Raw genomic sequence first — 15317 nt, 5'->3', positions numbered from 1 at the left:
TGCTATGTCTCTTCCTGTTGGCCATGGCTTCATAGTCTCTGCTGCAGCTGTCCATGTCACATCTTAGACCCCTTACAATGTCCACAGAGCATTGAGCAGTAGTCATGACATTGGCATTTTGATATCTGCTGCAAATCATGATACAGGTAACTCTCTTCCTGTATTCAGATGGCTTCCAGTCCTCCATGTCAACTGACCTTTTTTCAACTACAACTTTAATCTTTATGCTTGAACACCCTGTATAGCTCATCTGCTTCAAAATCCAATATTAAAAAAAAAAAAAAGAATTATTTAATGTTCTCTTGAAGTTCATAAATTCTTAACTTGTATATACCCCTGGTTGCATTTTCATAACGCAAAACCTGCTCCTACTTGTTTGGACATAAACTCACAAGGAAGCATCTGATTGAGCATACGAAATGTTCAGTTGGTAGTCAACACCCATAGCTAACAGTTGCATACTGTTCTTCTCTTCCAGATTGTGAAAGCTCACCATAAAGTCTAATCTAAATACAGTAAAATTTTAAGACTTCATTTTTTATGGGCATATATGGGTTAAGAGGCCAATAATATACAATTCTTGCTGGTAGGAACAAAGTTTCTGAAGTGGATAGAGAAATTTGAAGGATTGCTTTGGTCCAATGGTAGAATGTCCATCATTTTAACATTACTGTCTCAAGTCCTCGTGCTCATCAAGCCAGCTACTCGGCTTCCATGGTGCATAAGTGACCAAGATCACAACATTCCCTCAGAGCAAAACACCAGTCCATCACAGTGATACTCATTTACAGCTGAGTGGGCTGGAGCAATGTGAAATGAAGTGTCTTGCTCAAGAACCCAATGCTTCACCCAGTCCAGGAATTGAAACCACAATCTTATGATCATGTGTACTACATCCTAATGTTGCAATAGTGCAGCTATTCAACCCTGTATAAATACAGTACAGTTTTTTTTTTTTTTAACAGTATCTTCAATTCTTTGTTCTTGAGGGCTCAGAAAATTTGCCAACATATGGTTTTTATTACTCAAGATGTTTTAACTCATACTGTTTCAGGATTGTGTTAAAACTTTTATTTTGTTTAGCTTTGATTATTATTGGGTTGTCAAATAAATTAGTTCATTTTTTCCCCATTCATTTTAATCCTGAGTTTTCATTAACTGTTTCCACAAATCAGTCAAATTATATATTCTTTTTCATCATTCATGAATTCTTGCCAGCATTCCACTAGTTTGTCAATGCTTTGATGGTTGAAATCACCAGATCTTGACTTGAAAAATTCATTGAGCCACATTTTCTGCTCCATGTTGTTGAACAAAATGCTACACAGACTGTTGACCAGTGACCAGAAAAGATGATAAACTGAAGGTGCTATACCAGGAGAATACAATGGGTGTAGAAATTCTTGAGATCTCCACTCACATTTTTGGTCTGATTGGCAACGTGGAAATGAGTGTTGTCATGTTGAAGAAGCATGCCATGTCAATGTTGACTGGTAGCGATATCACGAAAACATCCTATCCGCTAGGCTAATTCCCTAGTGGATTGGCATGGATCCTCATGGATGAGCTTGTCCAATTGATCTTCATTGAATTGAACTAGTTGACTATAATGCAGAGGGTCTGTGAGGTCAAATTCCTCTTTCTTGAAGTGTAAAAATCATTTCTGTGCAGTTCTTGCAGTAATAGTACCTTCTCAGTACAAATGCCTCAAACAGCTTTGGCAGTTTTGTAACCTTGATTGAAAGCAAAGAGAAGCAGGTGTCAAAAATGTTAATTTTTGTTTTTTCTACTCTGTCATCATATGTCTGAAAAGAGATAAAATTTATTCAAATTTCAAAAACGATAAACAAAATCTGTAAAAGAAGAATAGAGCTACAAAAAGATACATAAAACATTATAATAAAGACTATTTTTCAATCAACATTGAAAAGGAACAAAAGGATTTATCTAACAACCCAATATATTTTTTTGGCTTCTCTTTGACTCTGTTCTTTGCAATTAAGGAGTAATTTTAATATAAGTAAAACTGTTCAATACTGATCAGTTGTTTTGCATTTTATCTCTGTCATCAACTCAGCTTGTGTCTGTCCTCCAGAAAGATAGGGTGGTGAAGCAAACTATCCCAAGCGCTCATTGTTTAAAGGTTCTGGAAATAGTTTCATCTCTTCACTGTTTCTTAATATTTTATCATCATCATCATCATCATCATCATCATCATCATCATCATCATCATCATATCAAAATCAAATATTCATTAAGTGAGCTTATAAAACACACACACACATGGCTAAATTACTAAATGATATTTGAACTTACTCAGATGTGAACTGGCAACACCTATAGATTGTTTTCAGCATCTTCACAGATGGTGAGGCGAAGTAAAGAAGTCATCTTCTGGAGACATGCTTGCAACAGTGTGGACTTTACTAAAATACTTCAATGGCCAAGTGATGGTATTAAGCAAGACAATGATTAATCCAATGATAGGAATGGTACCCTCGATAGGTTATCATGCAGCTATTATTTGTCAAATTTCACTCTTAAGGTTTTGGTCAATCCAGTGCTGTAGTACAAGGTGCTTGCCCAGGATGCTAGGCAGTGGGACTGAAACCAAAATCACCTCGTAGTAAAGCCAGGTTTTTAACCACACAGCAACACCAAATTTGAGATGCAACAATACTTAGAAATTTTCTGTTTTAAATTTAAAAAGAAATAATAAGATGGAAAAATTATACTTAAAAGTTCAGAATGATGTAATTATTCATTATTATTGTTATTGTTTAACCTCAGGGCTGCCTTAATTGTGTAGACTTGTAATCAAAAGGGTTCCAGCTTTGAATCTCCCACCTTTTAATCAATGTATTTGGGAGGGTCTACATTTACCAATGTGTCCTTTTTTTGTTACTGTTTGACCTTTGCCCTCTTCCTCACTATGGTATTGATTCAATGGAACTATAATCACAATATACCAGACAAGTTGCTTGACCATGTAAAAAGTTTGTTTGTTGGTATGACTCAGTTTAAATATTCAATTTTCAAACTGTCATTAATAAGAAAATTGACTGTGGCTATGTGGTAAGAAGTTTGCTTCCTAGCCACATGGTTCTAGGTACAGTTCCACAGTGTGGCACCTTCTGCAAGTGCCTTCTACTATAGCCCCAGGCCAACCAAAACCTTGTTAATGATTTGGTTGATGGAAACTGAAAGAAGCCTGTTTTGTGTGTGTCCAGTAACTTAACAGTTCAGCAAAAGTAACCAATAGAATAAGTCTCAGGCTTTAAAAATAATTTAAGTACAGGGATTGATTTGTTCAACTAAAACCCTTCAAAGTGGTGCCCCAGCATGGCTACAATCCAGTGACTGAAAGAAGTAAAAGATAAAAGATTCATAATCTCAATTCTGTTTTATCTTGTTGGGTTTTTTGGGGGGTTTTTTTAACAATTTTTTAAAGATTCTTTTTATTTTTTTCCAGCAATAACTACTGGTTTGTCAAATTCTTCAACATTAGCAGTTAATACCAATTCTTTATCAGTGAAGTTACCAGTTGGTGTACCTACTTCAGTGGAAGTTCCATCTCAAATTTCAACCACTCCTCAAGAAATGGTAACAGTTTATGACATAATCTTTTATTCTTTTTCAGAATGTTCCTCTGGATGTCTTATAACCAGGCATTCCGTTCATTAATTTAATTTTGTTTCTATTGTTGTTGTTGTTGTTCCTCATATAGGCTCTGATTGTGAGGATTTATGAGCAAAAACCTTCCGACCTTGACCATCATGTAATTTTTCCATATTTTTTTGTATATGTAGAACTACACTGTCCAATGAATCCTTCTTTAAAGCATAGCGTGTTGTTTGAGGGAGGTTTCTCTGTTATTTTTAGTAGTGTGAGTGATCACTTAGAGGCACCCGCTTTGGTAAGTTATCTTTTCTTTTGAAAAAAAAAAAAAAGGTGCAAACATGAAAATTGGCACATTGTGGGGGGACATAAGAGTAGATCAAGAATGAAATGGTTGGATAATACCCATGGTCTCAGTTGGGAATCCAGTTAGAAAGTGTAATGATGGTTTTTTTTCTGATAGGACCCTTTGAAAGAGATGCCTGAGGAATCTATTCCTACATGTGGCAAGAGACCTAGGAATAGACCAAGAATGAAACAGTCAGATAATAGTACCGCCGGGCGTTAAGGTCTTGGGTCCCAGGGGACATAGGATCAATTAACCAGTTTCTTTAGCATATAAGATCACAGCATTCCTTTTGAATAGCACTTTTTCATTCATTAAATTCACTCCACCCCCATCGCCCATTCCCCTGCCCTCGCTACCCCCCATACACTCTTGCATCCTCTACCCACTTGTATTCCTGGTTCTTCTCCCCGCATTCACTTCTTTTCACCTCATTACCTTTGAGTGCCCACACATACACCTCAGCACCTTCCTATTTCCTAAAACCTGTTCTGCTTAGATGCCTTCTCTCATACTTTACCCCCTCCCCCCCTATCTCCTTACATGGTAACTTCACTACTGCTGATGGTACAAAAAAAAAAAAGGCACTCAGAGGTTGGCATTAGGAAGTGCATCCAGTTGTAAAAACCAAAACTTGCTTTGGTGCACAATGCAGGTTTTGGACATTCAGATTCTGTCAAACCATTTAATTCATGCCAGTATGGAATATGTGTGTGTGTATGTGTGTATAAATTCCATCTGCTCATGGTGAGATGCATGTTTCTTGGACAAACTGAAGTGGGCAGGGGCCCAAAAAATGGTTGAGAAATACTCTTCTCACTCATGCTTGCATAGATTAAAAGACATAAAAATGAAACAATTTAATTGGAATAAATGACCGGGAATTATTGAGAAGTATTATTAGCTAGTGTTCAGTGGCAAACCAGAAGTAAAACTGATTAAGATGATTAGCTTAAAACTGATATTAACAGAGACACTAACCTTAAATTCAAAATAAAATAATATCAGGAATTCAAGGTAACTAGTAATGGTCTGCATTTTTTGGCTCATTTATTTGTTCTGGCCCTGGTTCATCCTATACAAGCGAAGGGGAAAATATTCATGTTAACAGTTAAAGAGTATTCATATTTTAGCTTAATGTTATGTGAGTGTGTCGCGAAGCAAAAAATTAGCTAAGATTCTCTCCATTCCACTCTAGTCAACTCTGATTGATCAAAACTGTGATCAAAGACATTTTTATTTATAACTATTCTTTTTTTTTTTTTTTTTTTAATGATAAGAGTTGGGATGTTACGGAAGTTTGGCTGCTATTTCTAGTAAGTCAAATAGAAGCTCGTTCATTGGCTTGTGTGTGTATATATATATATATTTTTTTTGCTGGTATGGGATGAACCTGAACAAATAAATATGGATCTGTTGGATGGTTTTGTAGTCCATGGATTAAATTTTTCTGTTTGTAATGGTTTACACAGAGAAATCTATGATCGACCATATAATTTACTAAGAGCCATTTTCAACTATTTTCACAAGATAGCCACAAAATAGGTCCTCTTTACCTGAGTTTAGTTCAATATTGGTCCAAACAAAATATTTCTTATGTTCCTGTTAATGCGCATTAAATAGGTCACGGTAACATATTTTCTAAATTTTAATAATATTCTGAACAGTAAGGTATTTATTTTTGTCTCATTATATTTCAAGTTCAAGCTACCTTTTGAATTGACTTTTAGTGATTATGACTACTCACGGTGTCCCCATCAATATCGGAAAAAGTTGGAATTTATATGTAACCCTTATAACAGTGAATGCTGCTGAAGGCACTCGAGGGTTAGATGGTGGTGTTAAAATGAACAAGAAAAAGTCTACCCTCTAAAAGCAAAAATTCCTTTAGATGGTTTCCAGCTATTAAATTTCAATCACTGGGCTTTTGTAAAACCGAGGCTGTTGTAGAAAAGTTTTAATCACGCAACCATGTCAGTGTTTGTATGAGAATCAAATCGATGCTTTGTATATATATTCTGGGTTATGTTGATGACAATGAGTATTATGAAAGCAACTAATTTCAGTTTATTGTCTCTCTCTCTTTCTCTTTCGGAGATTAATCATGGATATTAAAGGAGTGACTGAAATAAAAAGGAAAATATAAAGTACTAAAAAAACTGTTTGAAAGAAAAATAAATTTTGATATTTTTAATAGGTTTAATTCCATTCCAAAAACATGAACACCCAGAATTTGAAAAGAGCATTGTCTCTTCAAGTGCTGCTTCTTGTTGCACTTTCCTTGCATAGTTCCAGTGTCTGTTAGGGGCTCTAGAGAGAAAATGTTTCTTGGCAGAAGCCCACTGTGATTAAGAAAGGGCTTTTAATGGTGCAATACAGGTACCTCACTTGCTAGCATGCTCACTCAAATTACACCCTCACCATTTTAAAAAAGGAAAGGATACAGTTTAAATAAATTTTGATACAGTGTCTAAAAATAAGACTTGAGGGTAATACTTAGAACATTGTGGTCAGCGGAGTCTAATCATTCAAAGTTGACCTCAGATTAGACAAAAGCAAGGACCTTGCTGAGAATGGGCATCACAAAAGTTATTTGTAGGGGTTAGTTACAATAATGAGCCATTGTTTTCTCTTTTACCCCAACCCACTCCAAAAGCCATTTTTTTAAAGCCATTGAGCGAGGTCATTGCCAGTGCCACTGGACTGGTTCCCGTGCAAGTGGCACATAAAAAACACCTTTTTGAGTATGGCCGTTGCCAGACCGCCTGACTGGCACGTAAAAGCACCCACTACACTCTTGGAGTGGTTGACGTTAGGAAGGGCATCCAGCTGTAGAAACTCTGCCAAATCAGATTGGAGCCTGGTGTAGCCTTCTGGCTTGCCAGTCCTCAGTCAAATCGTCCAACCCATGGAAAGCGGACGTTAAACGATGATGATGATGATGATGATGATTGATCTTCCTGGTCTTAGAGGGCCTGCAAAAACCCAGAGCATTGCTCTTTCCTACTGAAAATAAAAGAAATAATAAAGTAACACTCTTGATGGAGTTGTTTTGTCTTCAGTTTCGCACATCAACAAAACTCCTAAATTCTTTCTTTTCTACCTATAAAAAAAAACCGGAAGAACCCCACTTTTCTGTTCACTTTAGCACCACCACTATTTGCTGGAGTTGAAGATGTTAGTAAAGTTAGTCTCAGGTAATGTATCTTAGAGCTAGCTGCTATTCTCATTGAGTTCTTCACTTTTTGTACTTCTACTGGGATTTATCCCAAAGTATGGAAACATCTTAAAGCATGTGCCATAATGAGTCCTCCTCCTCTTCCTCTCATCTTCTTCTAAAGCTGCTTTCCATGCGGCTTGACTGAGGACTGGCAAGCCTGGAGGCTGCACCAGACTCTGATCTGATCCTCTTTGAGTAAAAATGCAGAATTTATGAAATTACATTCTGAGTTTCTTTTATATTTCTCTGTACAGATTTCACTGATGAATACCAGTTCAACTACAACAGATACCTCTGCAACCACTTCTTCATCGGGGACCAAATTAGGTTCTTCTCCTCCGAATATTTCTACACTGTTTGATATTTCTTTATCTGACGTTTCTATGTGTAAGTATTATTGTTCTTAATGTTGGCATTGACATTATTGTGGTCAGAATTATAAGAGCATCAATATTTACATTCTGAGTTCAAATTCTACACAAGTTGACTTTGTCTTTCTCTCTCTCTCCCTATAACATCTATTTCATCTAACTACCACACCACCACCAATAAAAGCCATTATGTATTACATATGCATGACCACAAATATATCAAACATATTTGTTTATATGTATATATATGAAAATACCGGGTTTTTTGTTGATGCTGTTTTTTTTTGTTTGTTTTTTTAACAACACAAACATCTGTATGTACATCAATCAACATGTTGAAATGTAACTCCCTTTTTGGGACATTCTTCCCTGATTAAATTAACCAGTTTCAATATGAAAATTTAAATTAATTTAATTTCTGTAATTGAACTAATTGGATATGGAAACAGCTGTAGGACTGGAATTTCATTATCTGGATTTGAATGTCCTTGAATAAACTGATGTCTCCATGTCAATTTCTCCATTTTCTTCTTTTTCTCATTCATATATATATATATATATATCAACAATTTCTGTGAGAGCGTAGTATGCATCCATCTCATCAGAAGATATCTCCTGTCAACTGATCCGAAACTTTTTAAGCCATATGGAGTTGAGTCAAACTGTTATTAAAAATTATATATATAATACAGTTTCCATCTACCAAGATCATTCACAAGACATTGGTAAGCCTAGGGCTATAGAAGAACAGACATTTTGAAGGTGCTGGTCAGTGGGATTGAACCTAAAACCATCTGACTGCAAAGTGAATTTCTTAACCACACAGCTACACCTACAAAAAATCTTAAACCTTTTGTAGACATTTGTCTTAAATTTGGTTTAAATGCACAAGTTTCCAATATCCACGTGGTTTAAAGTATCAGCAGAAGAACACCCAGGGGTCATGACCTGGATGTGGCTCAGCCCCCTTAGAAAACTTTAAGGTCTGAGACATTTGCTTGAGTGGGGTTTCTTCTCTGAAGACCTTTTGCTGTTCAGCTCTCTTTAGAGTTTCTTACCACAAATTTTGTCATAATGTAACTGATATTGCCAAATAATTCTTTGTTTTTGATAAGAAATTTGTATAATGACATCAATTGTAACTTATTTTACAGCCATGCTAGAAGGTTCTGAGGCAAAAGCGCCAACCACTGACAGTGGTTTGACTACACCTCCTTTGAGTACAGAATTTAGGAGCCAGACTAGTCCTTATTACAGTCCCTTTAAGTTCAACTCAGATAATAACTGGATTCTTGGAGAAGTAAGACATTTTATTATATTGATGATGAGGGTTTGAAATTATTCTTTTTCAAATAGTTTTTCATTCATACATATTCAAATTCAAAATTGTTTATTTGATCATAAATTATTTCAAAACATGATTTTTCTTTTACAGTTACAAAAGATATTTAAAATAAAAAAGAAATGTATTGGATTAAGGATCATAAATGAATGCCATTTAAAAATAACATTAAAAGAATTTATTATTTCACTCAGTTCAATCTTGATTAAGCAAAACTTATATCCAAAGGGATTCCAGCTCTTGTCTTCTTTTTTTTTTTTTTCTAAGATAGTAGTGTGTGATTTGGGTACTATTTCTGGTTAAGCAATCCCATTGAGTAGAGGCGCATTGCTCAGTGGTTAGAGTGTTGAACTCATGATCATTAGATTGCGGTTTCAATTCCTGGACAGGGCAAGGCATTGTGTTCTTGAGCAAAACACTTCATTTCGTGTTGCTCCAGTCCACTCAGCTGGCAAAAATGAGTGATCCTGCACAGACAAGCATTCCATCCAGGGAGGAATTTGTATACACCAGAGAAACTGGGCAAACTGACTGTATGCTCCTTATGGAGTAATGTGGACTAACCAGTCCCATCAAGGTTTTTATATTGTTTCATCACATGTAGGAAGTTACTTTTCTGTTAATGATAGCACCAAAATATCAACTGATAATGTGGCCATCATATTATCAGTTACCATCTTGACTCGACCTCAGTTTTGTTTTAACTGGTGTTATTTGTGCTAAACTTATATACATTATATATTTATTCTTTTACTTGTTTCAGTCATTGGACTGTGGCAGGGCCTGAGGGGTTTTTGTCTGGATCCCATAAATTAATTGTGACTTTTTTCCTGAGTTTATTACAAGTCACTGTTTCTGCATATCTTTAAAAGACATAACAACAATTACTACTTTGGTCTTCAGCATTAAATTGGCATGGATTGTTTTTTTTTTTTTCCTGTTAGAATTTAGGGATTTCATCAGCGAGTACTTTCAAACTAATAATGCGTGAAATTACTCTTGCTTAGTCTTTCCTTCCCAAAATATTGGTGCTGTAGAAATCTCCTTCTCTTCATGTCTTTCCCACTGGTGTTGACTTACAAAGGTTTCAGAAGGTTAATGGCATCAGTCTCACAAGTCTAAGAGGGCCTGCAAAGGCCGTCGGCACTCTTTCTTAAGACTCAACATATAAAAGGGGGAGAATGACTTATAACCAACAATTTTTTTAATATAGGTTATTATGACCCATATTATTTCTAAATATATACTGCCACCGTTTCAATTAATTTTGAAAATGAAGAACAACTTAATAAAATAACTGCCATTATTTAACAGGTGTTTGGAACATAAATTTTGTTGGAAGTTTATAATAATTTAGATCAGTTTAAGATAGAAATCCCCTCTACATATTACCAACATTTTTTAATCAACTCTGAAGTGATGATAATTTGATTTCTGTAGAATTTTAATTTGTTTTGAAAGGGAATATTTATGTTCCATGGTATGAAAAAGTGTGTGTAACTATTTTGTTTATTTATTAATTTCTTGTCTTGACTTCACTTTTTTTTTTTTTTTTTTTTTTTTTTCTTTCCATTTTCTCATTTTTTTCTTTGTGTTGCTAACCTGGTGTGAAAGTAATAAACAAAAAAAAAAGAATTTCAAGAAAATTTTATGAATACAATTGCAGCATGGAAGGTGTTTATAAACCATTTAAAATAACACACAAAAACCGTTAGATTCACTTCAACATTTAAATTTAATTTGTCAAAATATTTTCGTCGCTTTGAAACCGCGACCTGTTCACTGACAAAATTGTGTGCTGCAGAATGAATGATTTAACCCATTGTCTGTCCTGTTGAATCTCTGCATCATATATGATACACATTCCTAATTTTTTTTCAACCATAAGGGTTACTTGGGACTTATGAATGGAAAGCTTTATTAGAACATAGGGCTAACTAAAAGTCTGAAAACAACTATAGACATTTAAGGACAAACTTATTAAAAATGCTTTGGACAGGCAAAGGATTAAAATTAGTTTCATTGTTTTTTATTTGATATATTGAAAGAAAGCATAACTTCTTTTTTTTTTGTTTTCAATAATGTGTTATGGTTTTATGCAAAGCATGTTGCCATTTTGTAAAATGGAATTCAAAGTATTGTCTGATATTTCTTTCAAGGTTCTACATGGAGTATTATAAGAAATATTGTACTAATTAAGTTATCAATCAAAGGACATGTTCACCTGTAATTTAATTGGATTTTTTTCTTTCACAAAATTGAGAAGAAGCTTGGTCGGTTACATTTAACATAAACAAACCATGCATTAATAAATCTGTTGTTCTCTTCTGTTTTAAATACTTTTATTATGCTTGTAAATTTGTCTCATGTTTGCAATAAAACCTTCCTTAATGTGGTTTTCATTTTATCTCTTTTCAGATGAGTGATCTCTCTCTTGGCAGCCTTCTGAATGACTCACCGATTAAGAGGGTTTCTACTTCTGAAACTTTGCCAAATAACACTGTAAGCACCACCAGCAACAGCAACAGCAACCTTACACTTAATAGTTTGTTCAATGATTGGTCTCGAGATTCTTCAACATCAAGAATGGATGTAAGTATCTTTATCTATCTATCTCTCTCTCTCTCTCTTTTTTTTTTTTTTACTCCTATTATGAAAACACAAGAAACAGAATTGCAGAAGAAAGCAGTAGAAAGATGCATAGATCGAATTAAAATATATTTACATTGGAGATGTGCTATTTCGTTCTTGCAAATAGACATTAAGAAGAATGTTGCTTTAAACCTTTCTTTCTTTTTTTTTTCTTTTTTTTGCCAATTAATTAGAAATTAATTTTTATTTTTGTTAAGAGAAATAGGAAAAAGGTTTAAAGGAATTAATGCCTTTATTAATGACAATAGGGGTTTCTTTTTTTCATTTAATGAATGGACCACACTAGTATGTATTAAGCATGTGATTCTGCTTGACAATGAAATTGGGAAATTTGCTGGAGCTTCTCATGCCTTGGAGAATTGCAAATTGGCTTATTGAAGAGAGCTTCTAAGCAGTTGTTTGACACATGAGGAATAACAGCCAAATCTTCCTCAAATCATATCCAGCTGGGTTTTAAATTTTGAATGACATATTGCATAATGTAACTGAACTGGAACATGTTTGAACCTGGGGCCTTTGGTTTGATCAGGATTGACCTGGGGCTGAACAACAACAATCATTAGCTTCTAATTAAAAGTGTTTGGGGTAAATAAGAGGAGAATCTACTAGTTTGAACGTCAACTTTCCATGCTGGCAAGGGTTGAATGGTTTGACATGGAGCTGTTCAAACACCAATTGTCTGTTGTGACATGGTTTCTATGACTGGATGCTCTTCCTGATGCCAACCACTTAACAAAGTGTGCTTTTTTATGTAGCACTGGCACCTGCAAAGGACAAGCCCGTATGTGTGGAAGACAGCGATTTCACTTAGCTTGACGTGTCTTGTCAAGTACAGCAGATCACCACATTTCCAAATCCCTTGTCATTTTCTCAGCAAGGCCTAGCATCTGAAGATCCTTTTTCACTACTTTGTCCTATGTTTATCTGGTTCTACCCCTTCCACAGGTACCCTCCACAATTAGAACTCGGTACTTCTTTACATAGCTGTCCTCATCCATATGCATCACATGGCTAAACCAGCACAGTCTTCTCTCTTGCACACATCACCTGATGCCTCTTATATCCAGTTTTCCTCTTAAATCATTTACACTCTGTTGTGTGTGCACACTGATATTACCCATCCAGAAGAGCATGCTAAATTCATTTCTTTCAATCCTTCACAAGTCCTCTGTAGTCAAAGCCCATGTTTCACTGCCATGTAACATAGCTTCATATACACAGGCATCATACAACCTGCCTTTCACTTTGAGGGAGAAACTCTTAGTTACCAACAAAGATAGAAACTCTCTGAATTTTGCCCAGCCTGTTCTTATTCTAGCAAATACACTTTCAGAACTTCCTCCACCACTGCTAACTTGGTCTTCTAGATAACAAAAGCTAACTACAACATCTAACGATCCTCCACCCCACCCCTAAGCATTTGAGGGAGTCTGTGCATTTAACAAATAATGTTTTCTGACAGCAAGACAGCAACAAAATACTTGTGTTGAATTTCAAACTGGTTTTTAAGCTGTTAATCTAATATTTTGTGAACTTGGTCGTTTCACTTCTTGCCTCTACTCTACATTGATTGAAGGATGAGCTTATCCAAGTCAGTGGGAGATTGAGCAACTTAAATATTGAAACTGAATATCTGAATTACTGATTAACTTTATCATGATTGCTGCCAGTTACTGCTGCTTTTAATGTCCTTTTTTCCGTGTTTCCATGGGCCAAACAGCACTTGTTGGAGCAAATTTTCTACAATCAAGAGCCTTTTGCACCTGCTTCCAACGAAGGTAATATTTCCCCATGGTCAGCTGTTTCCAAAGAAAATTAGAAACGAACAACACCACTTCTTTGACTGTGGTCCTCGTTTACAGTCATCACACAATGTTATGACAAGTGGTCCCAGACACACGCATGCACAGCAGCTTTTTTTAATTTCCATCTAATCCACTCACAAAGCTCTGATACCACACAATGGGACTGAAGCTCTAACTACATATTTGGGAAGTGGAACTTCTTAAACACGAAGCCATAAAAAATTAATTCAATTGATGCCGCTACAAAAAAAATAGACTTTTACTGAGACATTTTCGATAGTGAATTTTATTAGTTTGTCAACCAAAGATTGGTGAGGAAAACAAAAAGTTTTTGCTTTAGTAATGATGGACCAAATGAAATGAGGACACAGACTGTAGTTGACTTAGAATAGCCATCAAAATTTTGTGTTTATTTACATTCCAAACACCAGCTTAATAATGATGTATAATTCAGGAGAAATATGTTAACAAAAGGGTTATATAGGGGAACTTCACTGCTCTAAATGTGTAATTAATAAGTATTTCAGCAGCTTTGTATATCAGAGGTGAAGTCTTTCATCAACCAGGAAGTGGATATATTTCTTAATTGTGAAAATTATAGTAATATAAGTTAAAACAGTAGTCATTTTATCCTCCAAACTATTCATTAGTCGTGGATGTAGAATTCTTAAAATCTTCTTCATCATCATTATTTAACATCTGTTTTCCATGCATTGAGTGGTTCAACAGGAACTGATGAGCCAGAGGAGCATGCCTATGGCTTCTACAGCTGGGTTCTTTTCCTTAGGCCAACCACTTTTACAGAGTGTACTGGGTGCTCTTTTAAATGCCAACCATTTCACAAAGTGTGGAGGCTCCTATTTCAGGTCCAGTAATTTTGGCTAGAGTATTGTTGAATGGCAGTGAGTTTAAGTTTTCAGTTAGTGGTTATATAATTATGTTGATGATTGTATGTTTGTGAATGGGGTTTATTCATCATCATCGTTTAACGTCCGCTTTCCATGCTAGCATGGGTTGGACGATTTGACTGAGGACTGGTGAACCAGAAGGCTACACCAAGCTCCAATCTGATTTGGCAGAGTTTCTACAGCTGGATGCCCTTCCTAATGCCAACCACTCCGAGAGTGTAGTGGGTGCTTTTACGTGTCACCAGCACGAGGGCCAGTCAGGCGGTACTGGCAACGGCCACGCTCAAAATGGTGTATTTTATGTGCCACCTGCACAGGAGCCAGTCCAGCGGTACTGGCAATGATCTCGCTCAAATGTCTTTACACGTGCCAGGAAGGCGATGCTGGGTACAGGTGCCATCACGATTTCGCTTTCGCTTGCCCCAACAGGTCTTCGCAAGCTAAGTTTCGTGTCCAATGAAGGAGACAATGTCGGCATGGGTGCCAGTCGTCAAATTTAGTTGCCAAGATCACCAAGTAACTCACAATACAAAGCGCCCCCACTCCAACTCAACTAAAGAGATGTAGGATTATGAGCTAAAAATTGTAGACTTCTCCCCACCAGATTAGATTTCCATTTCATATTCTCTCACATTTATTTATGTTGTATGTTATATTTAATATCTTACAGTTGGATACCACGTTACAGATGATTATGAATGAAAACAGTATGGACTATGTGAGCAAATTTGCTGAACTTGCTGAAAAAGTTGCTGCGTCCGATGCATCTGCTGCTGGAACAACTCAAGCTGCCGCAGCTATGGTGTCTGCTAGGAACTCTTCCACTGAGGAAGAGAACACTGGTCTACAACAAATCAGGACGTTACCATGGAAACTTTGAAACTATCAAAAAAAACAAAAAAAAATTTTTTTTTTTTAAATTTAAAAATATAAGGCAGCTCATGACACGTGTGTGCAAACACAACTTGTTATCATTGACACAAATGCATACACATCCCCACACCTTGTTTGTGTGTGTGTATATATATATATATATTTATATATATATATATATA

The 15317-nt window shown here is 35.7% G+C and overlaps 1 protein-coding gene across 1 annotated transcript in view; it reads left to right on the top strand.

The window, feature by feature from the left end:
- Positions 1-15285, top strand: part of LOC106875862 (protein cramped-like) — a 45345-nt gene extending 30060 nt beyond the window's left edge. Inside the window, exons 14-18 of the mRNA XM_014924163.2 lie at positions 3473-3603; positions 7439-7571; positions 8710-8855; positions 11316-11489; positions 14933-15285. Coding sequence (XP_014779649.1) covers positions 3473-3603; positions 7439-7571; positions 8710-8855; positions 11316-11489; positions 14933-15142 — 794 coding nt within the window. The 3' untranslated portion in view covers positions 15143-15285. The remainder of the gene's footprint in view (positions 1-3472; positions 3604-7438; positions 7572-8709; positions 8856-11315; positions 11490-14932) is intronic.
- Positions 15286-15317: the final 32 nt, after the last annotated feature.

This window comes from Octopus bimaculoides, chromosome 16 (assembly GCF_001194135.2).
Source record: "Octopus bimaculoides isolate UCB-OBI-ISO-001 chromosome 16, ASM119413v2, whole genome shotgun sequence".
Taxonomy (NCBI): domain Eukaryota; kingdom Metazoa; phylum Mollusca; class Cephalopoda; order Octopoda; family Octopodidae; genus Octopus; species Octopus bimaculoides.
Note: the sequence above shows the minus strand (reverse complement) of the source record. Positions and strands in the feature narration are given on the sequence as shown.